General features: G+C 33.9%; 1 protein-coding gene across 1 annotated transcript in view; it reads right to left on the bottom strand.

The window, feature by feature from the left end:
- Nucleotides 1-22,881, bottom strand: part of LOC139538539 (thrombospondin-type laminin G domain and EAR repeat-containing protein-like) — a 68,329-nt gene that overhangs the window by 27,889 nt on the left and 17,559 nt on the right. Inside the window, exons 2-5 of the mRNA XM_071340693.1 lie at nucleotides 18,392-18,615; nucleotides 7,741-7,967; nucleotides 7,553-7,643; nucleotides 5,742-5,901 (exon numbers count right to left, since the gene is read on the bottom strand). Of these exons, the coding sequence (XP_071196794.1) occupies nucleotides 5,742-5,901; nucleotides 7,553-7,643; nucleotides 7,741-7,967; nucleotides 18,392-18,615 (702 nt within the window). The remainder of the gene's footprint in view (nucleotides 1-5,741; nucleotides 5,902-7,552; nucleotides 7,644-7,740; nucleotides 7,968-18,391; nucleotides 18,616-22,881) is intronic.

Genomic DNA, 22,881 nt, shown 5'->3' with positions numbered 1-22,881 from the left:
GTAGTATATCATCTCTACTCACCATAATGATACAGAGGATAGAGGGTAGTATATCATCTCTACTCACCATAAGGATACCGAGGATAGAGGGTAGTATATCATCTCTACTCACCATAAGGATACAGAGGATAGAGGGTAGTATATCATCTCTACTAACCATAAGGATACAGAGGATAGAGGATAGTATATAATCTCTACTCACCATAAGGATACAGAGGATAGAGGGTAGTATATCATCTCTACTCACCATAAGGATACAGAGGGTAGAGGGTAGTATATCATCTCTACTCACCATAATGATACAGAGGGTAGTATATCATCTCTACTCACCATAAGGATACAGAGGATAGAGGGTAGTATATCATCTCTACTCACCATAAGGATACAGAGGATAGAGGGTAGTATATCATCTCTACTCACCATAAGGATACAGAGGATAGAGGGTAGTATATCATCTCTACTCACCATAAGGATACAGAGGGTAGTATATCATCTCTACTCACCATAAGGATACAGAGGATAGAGGGTAGTATATCATCTCTACTAACCATAAGGATACAGAGGATAGAGGATAGTATATAATCTCTACTCACCATAAGGATACAGAGGATAGAGGGTAGTATATCATCTCTACTAACCATGAGGATACAGAGGATAGAGGGTAGTATATCATCTCTACTCACCATGAGGATACAGAGGATAGAGGGTAGTATATCATCTCTACTAACCATAAGGATACAGAGGATAGAGGGTAGTATATCATCTCTACTCACCATAAGGATACAGAGGATAGTATATCATCTCTACTCACCATAAGGATACAGAGGATAGAGGGTAGTATATCATCTCTACTCACCATAAGGATACAGAGGGTAGTATATCATATCTACTCACCATATGGATACAGAGGATACAAGGTAGTATATCATCTCTACTCACCATAAGGATACAGAGGATAGAGGGTAGTATATCATCTCTACTCACCATGAGGATACAGAGGATAGAGGGTAGTATATCATCTCTACTCACCATAAGGATACAGAGGATAGTATATCATCTCTACTCACCATGAGGATACAGAGGGTAGTATATCATCTCTACTCACCATGAGGATACAGAGGATAGAGGGTAGTATATCATCTCTACTCACCATAAGGATACAGAGGATAGAGGGTAGTATATCATCTCTACTCACCATGAGGATACAGAGGGTAGTATATCATCTCTACTCACCATGAGGATACAGAGGATAGAGGGTAGTATATCATCTCTACTCACCATAAGGATACAGAGGATAGAGGGTAGTATATCATCTCTACTCACCATGAGGATACAGAGGATAGAGGGTAGTATATCATCTCTACTCACCATAAGGATACAGAGGATAGAGGGAAGTATATCATCTCTACTCACCATGAGGATACAGAGGGTAGTATATCATCTCTACTCACCATGAGGATACAGAGGATAGAGGGTAGTATATCATCTCTACTCACCATAAGGATACAGAGGATAGTATATCATCTCTACTCACCATGAGGATACAGAGGATAGAGGGTAGTATATCATCTCTACTCACCATAAGGATACAGAGGATAGAGGGTAGTATATCATCTCTACTCACCATGAGGATACAGAGGATAGAGGGTAGTATATCATCTCTACTCACCATGAGGATACAGAGGGTAGTATATCATCTCTACTCACCATGAGGATAGAGGGCAGTATATCATCTCTACTCACCATAAGGATACAGAGGATAGAGGGTAGTATATCATCTCTACTCACCATAAGGATACAGAGGATAGAGGGTAGTATATCATCTCTACTCACCATAAGGATACAGCGGATAGAGGGTAGTATATCATCTCTACTCACCATGAGGATACAGAGGATAGTATATCATCTCTACTCACCATAAGGATACAGAGGATAGAGGGTAGTATATCATCTCTACTCACCATGAGGATACAGAGGGTAGTATATCATCTCTACTCACCATGAGGATACAGATGATAGTATATCATCTCTACTCACCATAAGGATACAGAGGATAGAGGGTAGTATATCATCTCTACTCACCATAAGGATACAGAGGATAGAGGGTAGTATATCATCTCTACTCACCATAAGGATACAGAGGATAGAGGGTAGTATATCATCTCTACTCACCATGAGGATACAGAGGATAGTATATCATCTCTACTCACCATAAGGATACAGAGGATAGAGGGTAGTATATCATATCTACTCACCATAAGGATACAGAGGATAGAGGGTAGTATATCATCTCTACTCACCATAAGGATACAGAGGATAGAGGGTAGTATATCATCTCTACTCACCATAAGGATACAGAGGATAGAGGGTAATATATCATCTCTACTCACCATAAGGATACAGAGGGTAATATATAATCTCTACTCACCATAAGGATACAGAGGATAGAGGGTAGTATATCATCTCTACTCACCATAAGGATACAGAGGATAGAGGGTAGTATATCATCTCTACTCACCATGAGGATACAGAGGATAGAGGGTAGTATATCATCTCTACTCACCATAAGGATACAGAGGATAGAGGGTAGTATATCATCTCTACTCACCATAAGGATACAGAGGATAGAGGGTAGTATATCATCTCTACTCACCATAAGGATACAGAGGGTAATATATCATCTCTACTCACCATAAGGATACAGAGGATAGAGGGTAGTATATCATCTCTACTCACCATAAGGATACAGAGGGTAATATATCATCTCTACTCACCATAAGGATACAGAGGATAGAGGGTAGTATATCATCTCTACTCACCATAAGGATACAGAGGATAGAGGGTAGTATATCATCTCTACTCACCATAAGGATACAGAGGATAGAGGGAAGTATATCATCTCTACTCACCATAATGATACAGAGGATAGAGGGTAATATATCATCTCTACTCACCATGAGGATACAGAGGATAGAGGGTAGTATATCATCTCTACTCACCATGAGGATACAGAGGATAGAGGGTAGTATATCATCTCTACTCACCATAAGGATACATAGGATAGAGGGTAGTATATCATCTCTACTCACCATAAGGATACAGAGGATAGAGGGAAGTATATCATCTCTACTCACCATAATGATACAGAGGATAGAGGGTAGTATATCATCTCTACTCACCATAAGGATACAGAGGATAGAGGGTAGTATATCATCTCTACTCACCATGAGGATACAGAGGATAGAGGGAAGTATATCATCTCTACTCACCATAATGATACAGAGGATAGAGGGTAATATATCATCTCTACTCACCATAAGGATACAGAGGTTAGAGGGAAGTATATCATCTCTACTCACCATGAGGATACAGAGGGTAGTATATCATCTCTACTCACCATGAGGATACAGAGGATAGAGGGTAGTATATCATCTCTACTCACCATAAGGATACAGAGGATAGTATATCATCTCTACTCACCATGAGGATACAGAGGATAGAGGGTAGTATATCATCTCTACTCACCATAAGGATACAGAGGATAGAGGGTAGTATATCATCTCTACTCACCATAAGGATACAGAGGATAGAGGGTAGTATATCATCTCTACTCACCATAAGGATACAGAGGATAGAGGGTAGTATATCATCTCTACTCACCATGAGGATACAGAGGATAGAGGGTAGTATATCATCTCTACTCACCATAATGATACAGAGGGTAGAGGGTAGTATATCATCTCTACTCACCATGAGGATACAGAGGGTAGTATATCATCTCTACTCACCATGAGGATAGAGGGCAGTATATCATCTCTACTCACCATAAGGATACAGAGGATAGAGGGTAGTATATCATCTCTACTCACCATAAGGATACAGAGGATAGAGGGTAGTATATCATCTCTACTCACCATAAGGATACAGCGGATAGAGGGTAGTATATCATCTCTACTCACCATGAGGATACAGAGGATAGTATATCATCTCTACTCACCATAAGGATACAGAGGATAGAGGGTAGTATATCATCTCTACTCACCATAAGGATACAGAGGATAGAGGGTAGTATATCATCTCTACTCACCATGAGGATACAGAGGGTAGTATATCATCTCTACTCACCATGAGGATACAGATGATAGTATATCATCTCTACTCACCATAAGGATACAGAGGATAGAGGGTAGTATATCATCTCTACTCACCATAAGGATACAGAGGGTAATATATAATCTCTACTCACCATAAGGATACAGAGGATAGAGGGTAGTATATCATCTCTACTCACCATGAGGATACAGAGGATAGTATATCATCTCTACTCGCCATGAGGATACAGAGGATAGAGGGTAGTATATCATATCTACTCACCATAAGGATACAGAGGATAGAGGGTAGTATATCATCTCTACTCACCATAAGGATACAGAGGATAGAGGGTAGTATATCATCTCTACTCACCATAAGGATACAGAGGATAGAGGGTAATATATCATCTCTACTCACCATAAGGATACAGAGGGTAATATATAATCTCTACTCACCATAAGGATACAGAGGATAGAGGGTAGTATATCATCTCTACTCACCATAAGGATACAGAGGATAGAGGGTAGTATATCATATCTACTCACCATAAGGATACAGAGGATAGAGGGTAGTATATCATCTCTACTCACCATAAGGATACAGAGGATAGAGGGTAGTATATCATCTCTACTCACCATAAGGATACAGAGGATAGAGGGTAATATATCATCTCTACTCACCATAAGGATACAGAGGGTAATATATAATCTCTACTCACCATAAGGATACAGAGGATAGAGGGTAGTATATCATCTCTACTCACCATAAGGATACAGAGGATAGAGGGTAGTATATCATCTCTACTCACCATGAGGATACAGAGGATAGAGGGTAGTATATCATCTCTACTCACCATGAGGATACAGAGGATAGAGGGTAGTATATCATCTCTACTCACCATAAGGATACAGAGGATAGAGGGTAGTATATCATCTCTACTCACCATAAGGATACAGAGGATAGAGGGTAGTATATCATCTCTACTCACCATAAGGATACAGAGGATAGAGGGTAGTATATCATCTCTACTCACCATGAGGATACAGAGGATAGAGGGTAGTATATCATCTCTACTCACCATAAGGATACAGAGGGTAATATATCATCTCTACTCACCATAAGGATACAGAGGATAGAGGGTAGTATATCATCTCTACTCACCATAAGGATACAGAGGGTAATATATCATCTCTACTCACCATAAGGATACAGAGGATAGAGGGTAGTATATCATCTCTACTCACCATAAGGATACAGAGGATAGAGGGTAGTATATCATCTCTACTCACCATAAGGATACAGAGGATAGAGGGAAGTATATAATCTCTACTCACCATAATGATACAGAGGATAGAGGGTAATATATAATCTCTACTCACCATAATGATACAGAGGATAGAGGGTAATATATAATCTCTACTCACCATAAGGATACAGAGGATAGAGGGTAGTATATCATCTCTACTCACCATGAGGATACAGAGGATAGAGGGAAGTATATCATCTCTACTCACCATAATGATACAGAGGATAGAGGGTAATATATCATCTCTACTCACCATAAGGATACAGAGGATAGAGGGAAGTATATCATCTCTACTCACCATGAGGATACAGAAGATAGAGGGTAGTATATCATCTCTACTCACCATAAGGATACAGGGGGACTATGTCATCCCCAGTGGGTGTGATGGGCATGGTGAGCAGGACCTGAGGGACAGAGAGGACTGCCAGTCTGGGGTCTGAAGAGGGACAAACTCGAGAGGTAGCATCTGACCCAGGCAACAGAACCAGCTGTCGCAGCAAACCCTGTGAGAGAGAGAGTTAGTAAGAGACCATGTGTAGCACACCCTATTATACAGAGAGACGTTAGTTATGGGTAATGTACCCTGTCATAGGGAGAGGAATGTTAGTTATGGGTAATGTTCCCTGTCATAGAGAGAGGAATGTTAGTTATGGGTAATGTTCCCTCCATAGAGAGAGGGATGTTAGTTATGGGTAATGTTCCCTCCATAGAGAGAGGAATGTTAGTTATGGGTAATGTTCCCTGCAAAGATCAGAATACGAGTAGAGAGAAAAGTGCATAAAAAAGGAATTAACTCAGGTCGGAATCCCCCCCAGGGCAGGGCAACAGATCTGGGGACCAGACTTAAAGCATGCAGGAGGACAACGAAGAGAGACTCTGGGAACCAGACTTAAAGCATGCAGGAGGACAACGAAGAGAGACTCTGGGAACCAGACTTAAAGCAGCAGGAGGACAACGAAGAGAGACTCTGGGAACCAGACTTAAAGCAGCAGGAGGACAACGAAGAGAGACTCTGGGAACCAGACTTAAAGCAGCAGGAGGACAACGAAGAGAGACTCTGGGAACCAGACTTAAAGCAGCAGGAGGACAACGAAGAGAGACTCTGGGAACCAGACTTAAAGCATGCAGGAGGACAACGCAGAGAGACTCTGGGAACCAGACTTAAAGCATGCAGGAGGACAACGAAGAGAGACTCTGGGAACCAGACTTAAAGCATGCAGGAGGACAACGCAGAGAGACTCTGGGAACCAGACTTAAAGCATGCAGGAGGACAACGAAGAGAGACTCTGGGGACCAGACTTAAAGCAGCAGGAGGACAACGAAGAGAGACTCTGGGAACCAGACTTAAAGCAGCAGGAGGACAACGAAGAGAGACTCTGGGAACCAGACTTAAAGCATGCAGGAGGACAACGCAGAGAGACTCTGGGAACCAGACTTAAAGCAGCAGGAGGACAACGAAGAGAGACTCTGGGAACCAGACTTAAAGCATGCAGGAGGACTACGCAGAGAGACTCTGGGAACCAGACTTAAAGCATGCAGGAGGACTACGCAGAGAGACTCTGGGAACCAGACTTAAAGCAGCAGGAGGACAACGAAGAGAGACTCTGGGAACCAGACTTAAAGCATGCAGGAGGACTACGCAGAGAGACTCTGGGAACCAGACTTAAAGCAGCAGGAGGACAACGAAGAGAGACTCTGGGAACCAGACTTAAAGCAGCAGGAGGACAACGAAGAGAGACTCTGGGAACCAGACTTAAAGCAGCAGGAGGACAACGAAGAGAGACTCTGGGAACCAGACTTAAAGCAGCAGGAGGACAACGAAGAGAGACTCTGGGAACCAGACTTAAAGCAGCAGGAGGACAACGAAGAGAGACTCTGGGAACCAGACTTAAAGCATGCAGGAGGACTACGCAGAGAGACTCTGGGAACCAGACTTAAAGCAGCAGGAGGACAACGAAGAGAGACTCTGGGAACCAGACTTAAAGCATGCAGGAGGACTACGCAGAGAGACTCTGGGAACCAGACTTAAAGCATGCAGGAGGACTACGCAGAGAGACTCTGGGAACCAGACTTAAAGCAGCAGGAGGACAACGAAGAGAGACTCTGGGAACCAGACTTAAAGCATGCAGGAGGACAACGCAGAGAGACACTCACGGAGAACAGTCCTTTCCACCGCCTCCTGCTGCCGAGGTAGAACTTGGAGTGGGCGGTGCAGAGATCACTGGGGAAAGGCTTCTCAAAGACCCTGGGAGGAGAACAAACATCCTCATTTTAAACAAGGGTGTCGTAGTGTGTGTGTGTGTGTGTGTGTATGTGTGTGTGTGTGTGTGTGTGTGACTCACAGCTCCAGGGCCGTACCACAGTCCACTCTGAGTGTAGCATAGCGCCCGGTGACGGCCACCACCACTGTGTGCCAGTGGTTGTCCGCCAGCCGGACCGCCCTAAACGTGATCCGTTTCCTGCCTGTCGGGCCCTGGTACAGGAAGTGGAGCCTCTCCTGAGAGACAAGTAGACCAATCAGCAGCCGGTCTGACTCCTCCTCCACCAACGAGAAGATGTACTCGTTCCTCTGGAGGACAGGAGACAGGACATATAGTATGAAGGAGAGACACAAACAACAGGACAGGAGACAGGACATACAGTATGAAGGAGAGACACAAACAACAGGACAGGAGACAGGACATACAGTATGAAGGAGAGACACAAACAACAGGACAGGAGACAGGACATACAGTATGAAGGAGAGACACAAACAACAGGACAGGAGACAGGACATACAGTATGAAGGAGAGACACAAACAACAGGACAGGAGACAGGACAAACAGTATGAAGGAGAGACACAAACAACAGGACAGGAGACAGGACATACAGTATGAAGGAGAGACACAAACAACAGGACAGGAGACAGGACAAACAGTATGAAGGAGAGACACAAACAACAGGACAGGAGACAGGACATACAGTATGAAGGAGAGACACAAACAACAGGACAGGAGACAGGACATACAGTATGAAGGAGAGACACAAACAACAGGACAGGAGACAGGACATACAGTATGAAGGAGAGACACAAACAACAGGACAGGAGACAGGACATACAGTATGAAGGAGAGACACAAACAACAGGACAGGAGACAGGACATACAGTATGAAGGAGAGACACAAACAACAGGACAGGAGACAGGACATATAGTATGAAGGAGAGACACAAACAACAGGACAGGAGACAGGACATATAGTATGAAGGAGAGACACAAACAACAGGACAGGAGACAGGACATACAGTATGAAGGAGAGACACAAACAACAGGACAGGAGACAGGACATACAGTATGAAGGAGAGACACAAACAACAGGACAGGAGACAGGACATATAGTATGAAGGAGAGACACAAACAACAGGACAGGAGACAGGACATACAGTATGAAGGAGAGACACAAACAACAGGACAGGAGACAGGACATACAGTATGAAGGAGAGACACAAACAACAGGACAGGAGACAGGACATACAGTATGAAGGAGAGACACAAACGACAGGACAGGAGACAGGACATACAGTATGAAGGAGAGACACAAACAACAGGACAGGAGACAGGACATACAGTATGAAGGAGAGACACAAACAACAGGACAGGAGACAGGACATACAGTATGAAGGAGAGACACAAATGACAGGTACACACTGAGGGAGAGACACTGACCTATAATAGAACTATAATACTATATTAGAACTATAATACTATATTAGAACTATGATAGAACTATAATACTATATTAGAACTATAATACTATATTAGAACTATAATAGAACTATAATACTATAATAGAACTATAATACTATATTAGAACTATATTAGAACTATAATACTATATTAGAACTATAATACTATATTAGAACTATAATACTATATTAGAACTATAATACTATAATATAACTATAATACTATATTAGAACTATAATATAACTATAACACTATATTAGAACTATAATATAACTATAATACTATATTAGAACTATAATACTATATTAGAACTATATTAGAACTATAATACTATATTAGAACTATAATAGAACTATATTAGAACTATATTAGAACTATAATACTATATAAGAACTATAATAGAACTGTATTAAAACTATATTAGAACTATATTTTAACTATAATATAACTATATTAGAACTATATTATTACTATATTAGAACTATATGATTACTATATTAGAACTATATGATTACTATATTAGAACTATATTAGAACTATATTAGAAGGAGAGACACAAACAACAGGACAGGAGACAGGACATACAGTATGAAGGAGAGACACAAATGACAGGTACACACTGAGGGAGAGACACTGACCTATAATAGAACTATAATACTATATTAGAACTATAATACTATATTAGAACTATGATAGAACTATAATACTATATTAGAACTATAATACTATATTAGAACTATAATAGAACTATAATACTATAATAGAACTATAATACTATATTAGAACTATATTAGAACTATAATACTATATTAGAACTATAATACTATATTAGAACTATAATACTATATTAGAACTATAATACTATAATATAACTATAATACTATATTAGAACTATAATATAACTATAACACTATATTAGAACTATAATATAACTATAATACTATATTAGAACTATAATACTATATTAGAACTATATTAGAACTATAATACTATATTAGAACTATAATAGAACTATATTAGAACTATATTAGAACTATAATACTATATAAGAACTATAATAGAACTGTATTAAAACTATATTAGAACTATATTTTAACTATAATATAACTATATTAGAACTATATTATTACTATATTAGAACTATATGATTACTATATTAGAACTATATGATTACTATATTAGAACTATATTAGAACTATATTAGAACTATGTTATTACTATATTAGAAGTATATTAGAACTATATTAGAACTATATTAGAACTATAATACTCAGTGTATATTAGAACTATATTAGAACTATTAGAACTATAATAGTCAGAGTGCATATTATAACTATATTACTATATTATAACTATAATACTATATTAGAACTATAATACTATATTAGAACTATTTTAGAACTATATTATAACTATTTTAGAACTATATTAGAACTATAATACTATATTAGAACTATATTACTCCATTAGAACTATAATATAACTATATTAGAACTAAATTAGAACTATATTATAACTATATTACTATATTAGAACAATAATACTATATTAGAACTATATCAGAACTATAATACTATATCAGAACTATAATAGAACTATATTATAACTATAATACTATATTAGAACTATAATAGAACTATATTAAAACTATATCAGAACTATATCAGAACTATAATAGAACTATAATACACAGAGTGTATATTAGAACTATATTAGAACTATAATACTATATTAGAACTATGTTAGAACTATGTTAGAACTATAATAGAACTATATTAGAACTGTATTAGAACTATATTAGAACTATATTAGAACTATAATACTATATTAGAACTATATTAGAACTATATTAGAACTATATTAGAACTATAATACTATGTTAGAACTATGTTAGAACTATGTTAGAATGACTTAAATGTAAATGTAAATGGATAATATAACTATATTAGAACTATATTAGAACTATAAAAGAACTATAATACTATATTAGAACTATAATACTATGTTAGAACTATGTTAGAACTATAATAGAACTATATTAGAACTGTATTAGAACTATATTAGAACTATAAAATAACTATATTATAACTATATTAGAACTATAATACTATATTAGAACTATATTAGAACTATATTAGAACTATATTAGAACTATAAAAGAACTATAAAAGAACTATAAAAGAACTATATTATAACTATATTATAACTATATTAGAACTATAATACACAGAGTGTATCAGTGTGTCAGAGTGCATATTATAACTATATTACTATATTATAACTATAATACCATATTATAACTATAATACTATATTAGAACTATTTTAGAACTATATTAGAACTATAATACTATATTAGAACTATTTTAGAACTATATTAGAACTATAATACTATATTAGAACTATATTACTACATTAGAACTATAATATAACTATATTAGAACTAAATTAGAACTATATTATAACTATATTACTATATTAGAACAATAATACTATATTAGAACTATATCAGAACTATAATACTATATCAGAACTATATTATAACTATAATACTATATTAGAACTATAATAGAACTATATTAAAACTATATCAGAACTATATCAGAACTATAATAGAACTATATTAGAACTATAATACACAGAGTGTATATTAGAACTATAACACTCAGAGTGTACATTAGAACTATATTAGAACTATAATACTATGTTAGAACTATGTTAGAACTATGTTAGAACTATAATAGAACTATATTAGAACTATAAAATAACTATATTAGAACTATATTAGAACTATATTAGAACTATAATACTATATTAGAACTATGTTAGAACTATGTTAGAACTATAATAGAACTATATTAGAACTGTATTAGAACTGTATTAGAACTATATTAGAACTATATTATAACTATAATACTATGTTAGAACTATGTTAGAACTATAATAGAACTATATTAGAACTATATTAGAACTATATTAGAACTATAAAAGAACTATAATACTATATTAGAACTATAATACTATGTTAGAACTATGTTAGAACTACATTAGAACTATATTAGAACTATATTAGAACTATATTATAACTATAATACTATGTTAGAACTATGTTAGAACTATAATAGAACTATATTAGAACTATATTAGAACTATATTAGAACTATAAAAGAACTATAATACTATATTAGAACTATAATACTATGTTAGAACTATGTTAGAACTATAATAGAACTATATTAGAACTGTATTAGAACTATATTATAACTATATTAGAACTATAATACTATATTAGAACTATATTAGAACTATATTAGAACTATATTAGAACTATAAAAGAACTATAAAAGAACTATATTATAACTATATTAGAACTATATTAGAACTATAATACACAGAGTGTATAGTAGAACTATAATATAACTATATTAGAACTATAATACTATATAAGAACTATAATAGAACTATATTAAAACTATATTAAAACTATATTAGAACTATATTAGAACTATAATAGAACTATAATAGAACTATAATACTCAGTGTATATTAGAACTATATTAGAACTATAATACTATATTATAACTATAATACTATATTAGAACTATTTTAGAACGATAATATAACTATATTATAACTATAATACTATATTAGAACTATATTAGAGCTATATTATAACTATATTACTATATTAGAACTATAATACTATATTACAACTATATTAGAACTATATTAGAAGTATAATACTATATTAGAACTATATTAGAACTATATTACTATATTAGAAATATAATACTATATTAGAACTATGTTAGAACTATGTTAGAACTATAATAGAACTATATTAGAACTGTATTAGAACTATATTAGAACTATATTAGAACTATAATACTATATTAGAACTATATTAGAACTATATTAGAACTATATTAGAACTATAATACTATGTTAGAACTATGTTAGAACTATGTTAGAATGACTTAAATGTAAATGTAAATGGATAATATAACTATATTAGAACTATATTAGAACTATAAAAGAACTATAATACTATATTAGAACTATAATACTATGTTAGAACTATGTTAGAACTATAATAGAACTATATTAGAACTGTATTAGAACTATATTAGAACTATAAAATAACTATATTATAACTATATTAGAACTATAATACTATATTAGAACTATATTAGAACTATATTAGAAGGAGAGACACAAACAACAGGACAGGAGACAGGACATACAGTATGAAGGAGAGACACAAATGACAGGTACACACTGAGGGAGAGACACTGACCTATAATAGAACTATAATACTATATTAGAACTATAATACTATATTAGAACTATGATAGAACTATAATACTATATTAGAACTATAATACTATATTAGAACTATAATAGAACTATAATACTATAATAGAACTATAATACTATATTAGAACTATATTAGAACTATAATACTATATTAGAACTATAATACTATATTAGAACTATAATACTATATTAGAACTATAATACTATAATATAACTATAATACTATATTAGAACTATAATATAACTATAACACTATATTAGAACTATAATATAACTATAATACTATATTAGAACTATAATACTATATTAGAACTATATTAGAACTATAATACTATATTAGAACTATAATAGAACTATATTAGAACTATATTAGAACTATAATACTATATAAGAACTATAATAGAACTGTATTAAAACTATATTAGAACTATATTTTAACTATAATATAACTATATTAGAACTATATTATTACTATATTAGAACTATATGATTACTATATTAGAACTATATGATTACTATATTAGAACTATATTAGAACTATATTAGAACTATGTTATTACTATATTAGAAGTATATTAGAACTATATTAGAACTATATTAGAACTATAATACTCAGTGTATATTAGAACTATATTAGAACTATTAGAACTATAATAGTCAGAGTGCATATTATAACTATATTACTATATTATAACTATAATACTATATTAGAACTATAATACTATATTAGAACTATTTTAGAACTATATTATAACTATTTTAGAACTATATTAGAACTATAATACTATATTAGAACTATATTACTCCATTAGAACTATAATATAACTATATTAGAACTAAATTAGAACTATATTATAACTATATTACTATATTAGAACAATAATACTATATTAGAACTATATCAGAACTATAATACTATATCAGAACTATAATAGAACTATATTATAACTATAATACTATATTAGAACTATAATAGAACTATATTAAAACTATATCAGAACTATATCAGAACTATAATAGAACTATAATACACAGAGTGTATATTAGAACTATATTAGAACTATAATACTATATTAGAACTATGTTAGAACTATGTTAGAACTATAATAGAACTATATTAGAACTGTATTAGAACTATATTAGAACTATATTAGAACTATAATACTATATTAGAACTATATTAGAACTATATTAGAACTATATTAGAACTATAATACTATGTTAGAACTATGTTAGAACTATGTTAGAATGACTTAAATGTAAATGTAAATGGATAATATAACTATATTAGAACTATATTAGAACTATAAAAGAACTATAATACTATATTAGAACTATAATACTATGTTAGAACTATGTTAGAACTATAATAGAACTATATTAGAACTGTATTAGAACTATATTAGAACTATAAAATAACTATATTATAACTATATTAGAACTATAATACTATATTAGAACTATATTAGAACTATATTAGAACTATATTAGAACTATAAAAGAACTATAAAAGAACTATAAAAGAACTATATTATAACTATATTATAACTATATTAGAACTATAATACACAGAGTGTATCAGTGTGTCAGAGTGCATATTATAACTATATTACTATATTATAACTATAATACCATATTATAACTATAATACTATATTAGAACTATTTTAGAACTATATTAGAACTATAATACTATATTAGAACTATTTTAGAACTATATTAGAACTATAATACTATATTAGAACTATATTACTACATTAGAACTATAATATAACTATATTAGAACTAAATTAGAACTATATTATAACTATATTACTATATTAGAACAATAATACTATATTAGAACTATATCAGAACTATAATACTATATCAGAACTATATTATAACTATAATACTATATTAGAACTATAATAGAACTATATTAAAACTATATCAGAACTATATCAGAACTATAATAGAACTATATTAGAACTATAATACACAGAGTGTATATTAGAACTATAACACTCAGAGTGTACATTAGAACTATATTAGAACTATAATACTATGTTAGAACTATGTTAGAACTATGTTAGAACTATAATAGAACTATATTAGAACTATAAAATAACTATATTAGAACTATATTAGAACTATATTAGAACTATAATACTATATTAGAACTATGTTAGAACTATGTTAGAACTATAATAGAACTATATTAGAACTGTATTAGAACTGTATTAGAACTATATTAGAACTATATTATAACTATAATACTATGTTAGAACTATGTTAGAACTATAATAGAACTATATTAGAACTATATTAGAACTATATTAGAACTATAAAAGAACTATAATACTATATTAGAACTATAATACTATGTTAGAACTATGTTAGAACTACATTAGAACTATATTAGAACTATATTAGAACTATATTATAACTATAATACTATGTTAGAACTATGTTAGAACTATAATAGAACTATATTAGAACTATATTAGAACTATAAAAGAACTATAATACTATATTAGAACTATAATACTATGTTAGAACTATGTTAGAACTATAATAGAACTATATTAGAACTGTATTAGAACTATATTATAACTATATTAGAACTATAATACTATATTAGAACTATATTAGAACTATATTAGAACTATATTAGAACTATAAAAGAACTATAAAAGAACTATATTATAACTATATTAGAACTATATTAGAACTATAATACACAGAGTGTATAGTAGAACTATAATATAACTATATTAGAACTATAATACTATATAAGAACTATAATAGAACTATATTAAAACTATATTAAAACTATATTAGAACTATATTAGAACTATAATAGAACTATAATAGAACTATAATACTCAGTGTATATTAGAACTATATTAGAACTATAATACTATATTAGAACTATAATACTATATTAGAACTATTTTAGAACGATAATATAACTATATTATAACTATAATACTATATTAGAACTATATTAGAGCTATATTATAACTATATTACTATATTAGAACTATAATACTATATTACAACTATATTAGAACTATATTAGAAGTATAATACTATATTAGAACTATATTAGAACTATATTACTATATTAGAAATATAATACTATATTAGAAGTATAATACTATATTATAACTATATTACTATATTAGAACTATAATATAACTATATTAGAACTATATTAGAACAATATTAGAACTATATTATTACTATATTATTACTATATTAGAACTATAATAGAACTATATTAGAACTATAATACTATATTAGAACTATTTTAGAACTATATTAGAACTATAATAGAACAATATTAGAACTAAAATACTACATTAGAACTACAATATTACTATATTAGAACTAAATTAGAACTATAATAGAACTATATTAGAACTTTAATACTATATTAGAACTATATTACTATATTAGAACTATATTTGAACTATATTAGAACTACAATACTATATTAGAACTATATTAGAACTATAATACTATATTAGAACTATATTATAACTATAATACTACATTAGAACTATATTTGAACTATATTAGAACTACAATACTATATTAGAACTATATTAGAACTATAATACTATATTAGAACTATATTAGAACTATAATACCATATTTGAACTATAATACTATATTATAACTATATTTTAACTATAATATAACTATATTAGAACTATAATACTCAGTGTATATTAGAACTATATTAGAACTATATTAGAACTATATTACATTTACATTACATTACATTTAAGTCATTTAGTAGACGCTCTTATCCAGAGCGACTTACAAATTGGTGCATTCACCTTATGATATCCAGTGGAACAACCACTTTACAATAGTGCATCTAACTCTTTTAAGGGGGAGGGGGGGGGTTAGAAGGATTACTTTATCCTATCCTAGGTATTCCTTAAAGAGGTGGGGTTTCAGGTGTCTCCGGAAGGTGGTGATTGACTCCGCTGACCTGGCGTCGTGAGGGAGTTTGTTCCACCATTGGGGTGCCAGAGCAGCGAACAGTTTTGACTGGGCTGAGCGGGAACTGTACTTCCTCAGAGGTAGGGAGGCGAGCAGGACAGAGGTGGATGAACGCAGTGCCCTTGTTTGGGTTTAGGGCCTGAGTTCTAGTAACTATAATACTATAATAGACCTATAATATAACTATATTAGAACTATAATACTATAATAGAACTTTATTAGAACTATAATAGAACTATATTAGAACTAAGTCGCTTTGGATAAAAGCGTCTGCTAAATGGCATATATTATTATTATATTATAATAGTACTATATTATTACTATAATAGAACTATATTAGAACTATAATACTCAGAGTGTATATTAGAACTATAACACTCAGAGTGTACATTAGAACTATATTAGAACTATATTAGAACTATATTAGAACTATATTAGAACTGGTTTCTTATTTATTTTTTTTCATTTAAAAACAAATTTTTTTGATCCCCTTTTCTCCCCAATTTTCGTGGTATCCAATCGCTAGTAATTACTATCTTGTCTCATCGCTACAACTCCCGTACGGGCTCGGGAGAGACGAAGGTTGAAAGCCACGCGTCCTCCGAAGCACAACCCAACCAAGCCGCACTGCTTCTTAACACAGCGCGCCTCCAACCCGGAAGCCAGCCGCACCAATGTGTCGGAGGAAACACCGTGCACCTGGCCCCCTCGGTTAGCGCGCACTGCGCCCGGCCCGCCACAGGAGTCGCTGGAGCGCGATGAGACAAGGATATCCCTACCGGCCAAACCCTCCCTAACCGGGACGACGCTAGCCAAATTGTGCGTCGCCCCACGGACCTCCCGGTCACGGCCGGCTGCGACAGAGCCTGGGCGCGAACCCAGAGACTCTGGTGGATTAGAACTGGTTTCTGTCGTCGTGGTTTCTGTCGTCATGTTGTCTTCCTCTTTCTCACCTTGTTGGCAAGGCGTGGGATCTTGAGCGTGACCACGAAGGAGAACTCAGAAGGGAAGTGGTCACAGTTGGTGAAGAGCTGCGAGGCGGGGAAGCTGAGGGCTTCCTGATAGCCGGCTAGCTGCAGGCCCCGGGCCCCCCTGGACTGGACCATGTGCACTTCAGGCAGGGGGGGCTCCCCGCCAGGTGGTAAGACTCGCGACAGGAAGTCCAAAGGTAACAGATCTATAGGTCAGAGGGCGGGATGGAGGAGGGGGAGGATAGAAAGATACAGATTAGATATAGATTGTTATCTCTTAAAGGGATACAGATTAGATATAGAATGTTATCTCTAAAGGGATACAGATTAGATATAGATTGTTATCTCTAAAGGGATACAGATTAGATATAGATTGTTATCTCTAAAGGGATACAGATTAGATATATATTGTTATCTCTTAAAGGGATACAGATTAGATATAGAATGTTATCTCTAAAGGGATACAGATTAGATATAGATTGTTATCTCTAAAGGGATACAGATTAGATATAGATTGTTATCTCTAAAGGGATACAGATTAGATATATATTGTTATCTCTTAAAGGGATACAGATTAGATATAGATTGTTATCTCTAAAGGGATACAGATTAGATATAGAATGTTATCTCTTAAAGGGATACAGATTAGATATAGAATGTTATCTCTAAAGGGATACAGATTAGATATAGAATGTTATCTCTAAAGGGATACAGATTAGATATAGAATGTTATCTCTAAAGGGATACAGATTAGATATAGAATGTTATCTCTAAAGGGATACAGATTAGATATAGATTGTTATCTCTAAAGGGATACAGATTAGATATAGATTGTTATCTCTAAAGGGATACAGATTAGATATAGAATGTTATCTCTTAAAGGGATACAGATTAGATATAGAATGTTATCTCTAAAGGGATACAGATTAGATATAGAATGTTATCTCTAAAGGGATACAGATTAGATATAGAATGTTATCTCTAAAGGGATACAGATTAGATATAGATTGTTATCTCTAAAGGGATACAGATTAGATATAGATTGTTATCTCTAAAGGGATACAGATTAGATATAGAATGTTATCTCTAAAGGGATACAGATTAGATATAGATTGTTATCTCTAAAGGGATACAGATTAGATATAGAATGTTATCTCTTAAAGGGATACAGATTAGATATATATTGTTATCTCTAAAGGGATACAGATTAGATATAGAATGTTATCTCTAAAGGGATACAGATTAGATATAGAATGTTATCTCTTAAAGGGATACCGATTAGATATAGATTGTTATCTCTTAAAGGGATACAAATTAGATATAGATTGTTATCTCTAAAGGGATACAGATTAGATATAGCTTGTTATCTCTTAAAGGGATACAGGTTAGATATGGAATGTTATCTCTTAAAGGGATACAGATTAGATATAGATTGTATCAGTGTTGTATCAGCCCCATAAAGAGATGGGATAGACAGGGGCAAAGATAATCTACCAACACAAACACAGAGATAAGGAAGAGAGGCAAACTTTGGTTTTAAATAAGTGTGCTGAAGTGATTATATAGCCCAGAGTATTGTCTCTGTGGAGAAGAGCCAGGGTTCAAGTTCTGTTTTACCTCAGTGAGCCAAAGGAGGAATCATTAGAGAGAGAGAGAGAGAGAGAGAGAGAGAGAGAGAGAGAGAGAGAGAGAGAGAGAGAGAGAGAAATAGAGAGAGAAACAGAGAGAGAAACAGAGAGAAAGAGAGAGAGAGAAATAGAGAGAGAAACAGAGAGAGAGAAATAGAGAGAGAAATAGAGAGAGAAACAAAGAGAGAAATAGAGAGAAACAAAGAGAGAGAAATAGAGAGAGAGAAATAGAGAGAGAGAAATAGAGAGAGAAACAGAGAGAGAGAAATAGAGAGAGAAATAGAGAGAGAAACAAAGAGAGAAACAAAGAGAGAAATAGAGAGAGAAACAAAGAGAGAAATAGAGAGAGAAACAAAGAGAGAAATAGAGAGAGAGAAACAGAGAGAGAGAGAAAGAGAAACAGAGAGAGAAAGAGTACACAATGGATCAGATTTCAAAGAGAAACAAACTCAACACAACAGATATTTTTGAAAAGCCAGACAACCCTGTCAAAATACTTCAGCTCTTTTTATCGGCTCAACAACCTCCCCAAGCTGTCCTGAATACCTACACAGTATATATATAACACTTCAAAAGATCCACATTCTGCTTTCATCTGAGGCTCATACATGTGCTCATGAACAAGTAATAAAGCATTGAGTGTTAACGTGTATTCTATTGTAAAAGTATTGACAAAGACAGAGGACATCTGTGACAAACCTCACTGTGAGTTCTGCATCTCTACAGGAGTTCCTCAGTCAGACTGTTTACCAGCTAGAAGAGTATCGTATCCTTACCAGCTAGAGGAGTATCTTACTGTCTCATTACCAGCTAGAGGAGTATCTTACCGTCTCATTACCAGCTAGAGGAGTATCTTACTGTCTCATTACCAGCTAGAGGAGTATCTTACTGTCTCATTACCAGCTAGAGGAGTATCTTACTGTCTCATTACCAGCTAGAGGAGTATCTTACTGTCTCATTACCAGCTAGAGGAGTATCTTACTGTCTCATTACCAGCTAGAGGAGTATCTTACTGTCTCATTACCAGCTAGAGGAGTATCTTACTGTCTCATTACCAGCTAGAGGAGTATCTTACTGTCTCATTACCAGCTAGAGGAGTATCTTACTGTCTCATTACCAGCTAGAGGAGCATCTTACTGTCTCATTACCAGCTAGAGGAGCATCTTACTGTCTCATTACCAGCTAGAGGAGTATCTTACTGTCTCATTACCAGCTAGAGGAGTATCTTACTGTCTCATTACCAGCTAGAGAAGTATCTTACTGTCTCATTACCAGCTAGAGGAGTATCTTACCGTCTCATTACCAGCTAGAGGAGTATCTTATTGTCTCATTACCAGCTAGAGGAGTATCTTACTGTCTCATTACCAGCTAGAGGAGTATCTTACTGTCTCATTACCAGCTAGAGGAGTATCTTACTGTCTCATTACCAGCTAGAGGAGTATCTTACTGTCTCATTACCAGCTAGAGGAGTATCTTACTGTCTCATTACCAGCTAGAGGAGTATCTTACCGTCTCATTACCAGCTAGAGGAGTATCTTACTGTCTCATTACCAGCTAGAGGAGCATCTTACCGTCTCATTACCAGCTAGAGGAGTATCTTACTGTCTCATTACCAGCTAGAGGAGTATCTTACTGTCTCATTACCAGCTAGAGGAGTATCTTACTGTCTCATTACCAGCTAGAGGAGTATCTTACTGTCTCATTACCAGCTAGAGGAGTATCTTACCGTCTCATTACCAGCTAGAGGAGTATCTTACTGTCTCATTACCAGCTAGAGGAGTATCTTACTGTCTCATTACCAGCTAGAGGAGTATCTTACCGTCTCATTACCAGCTAGAGGAGTATCTTACTGTCTCATTACCAGCTAGAGGAGTATCTTACTGTCTCATTACCAGCTAGAGGAGTATCTTACTGTCTCATTACCAGCTAGAGGAGTATCTTACTGTCTCATTACCAGCTAGAGGAGCATCTTACTGTCTCATTACCAGCTAGAGGAGTATCTTACTGTCTCATTACCAGCTAGAGGAGTATCTTATTGTCTCATTACCAGCTAGAGGAGTATCTTACTGTCTCATTACCAGGTAGAGGAGTATCTTACCGTCTCATTACCAGCTAGAGGAGTATCTTACTGTCTCATTACCAGCTAGAGGAGCATCTTACTGTCTCATTACCAGCTAGAGGAGTATCTTACTGTCTCATTACCAGCTAGAGGAGTATCTTACCGTCTCATTACCAGCTAGAGGAGTATCTTACTGTCTCATTACCAGCTAGAGGAGTATCTTACTGTCTCATTACCAGCTAGAGGAGTATCTTACTGTCTCATTACCAGCTAGAGGAGCATCTTACCGTCTCATTACCAGCTAGAGGAGTATCTTACTGTCTCATTACCAGCTAGAGGAGTATCTTACCGTCTCATTACCAGCTAGAGGAGTATCTTACTGTCTCATTACCAGCTAGAGGAGCATCTTACCGTCTCATTACCAGCTAGAGGAGTATCTTACTGTCTCATTACCAGCTAGAGGAGTATCTTACTGTCTCATTATCAGCTAGAGGAGTATCTTACCGTCTCATTACCAGCTAGAGGAGTATCTTACTGTCTCATTACCAGCTAGAGGAGCATCTTACCGTCTCATTACCAGCTAGAGGAGTATCTTACTGTCTCATTACCAGCTAGAGGAGTATCTTACTGTCTCATTACCAGCTAGAGGAGTATCTTACTGTCTCATTACCAGCTAGAGGAGTATCTTACTGTCACATTACCAGCTAGAGGAGTATCTTACTGTCTCATTACCAGGTAGAGGAGTATCTTACTGTCACATTACCAGCTAGAGGAGTATCTTACTG

The sequence above is a fragment of the Salvelinus alpinus genome, chromosome 14, assembly GCF_045679555.1.
Source record: "Salvelinus alpinus chromosome 14, SLU_Salpinus.1, whole genome shotgun sequence".
Classification (NCBI taxonomy): Eukaryota; Metazoa; Chordata; class Actinopteri; order Salmoniformes; family Salmonidae; genus Salvelinus; species Salvelinus alpinus.
Note: the sequence above shows the minus strand (reverse complement) of the source record. Positions and strands in the feature narration are given on the sequence as shown.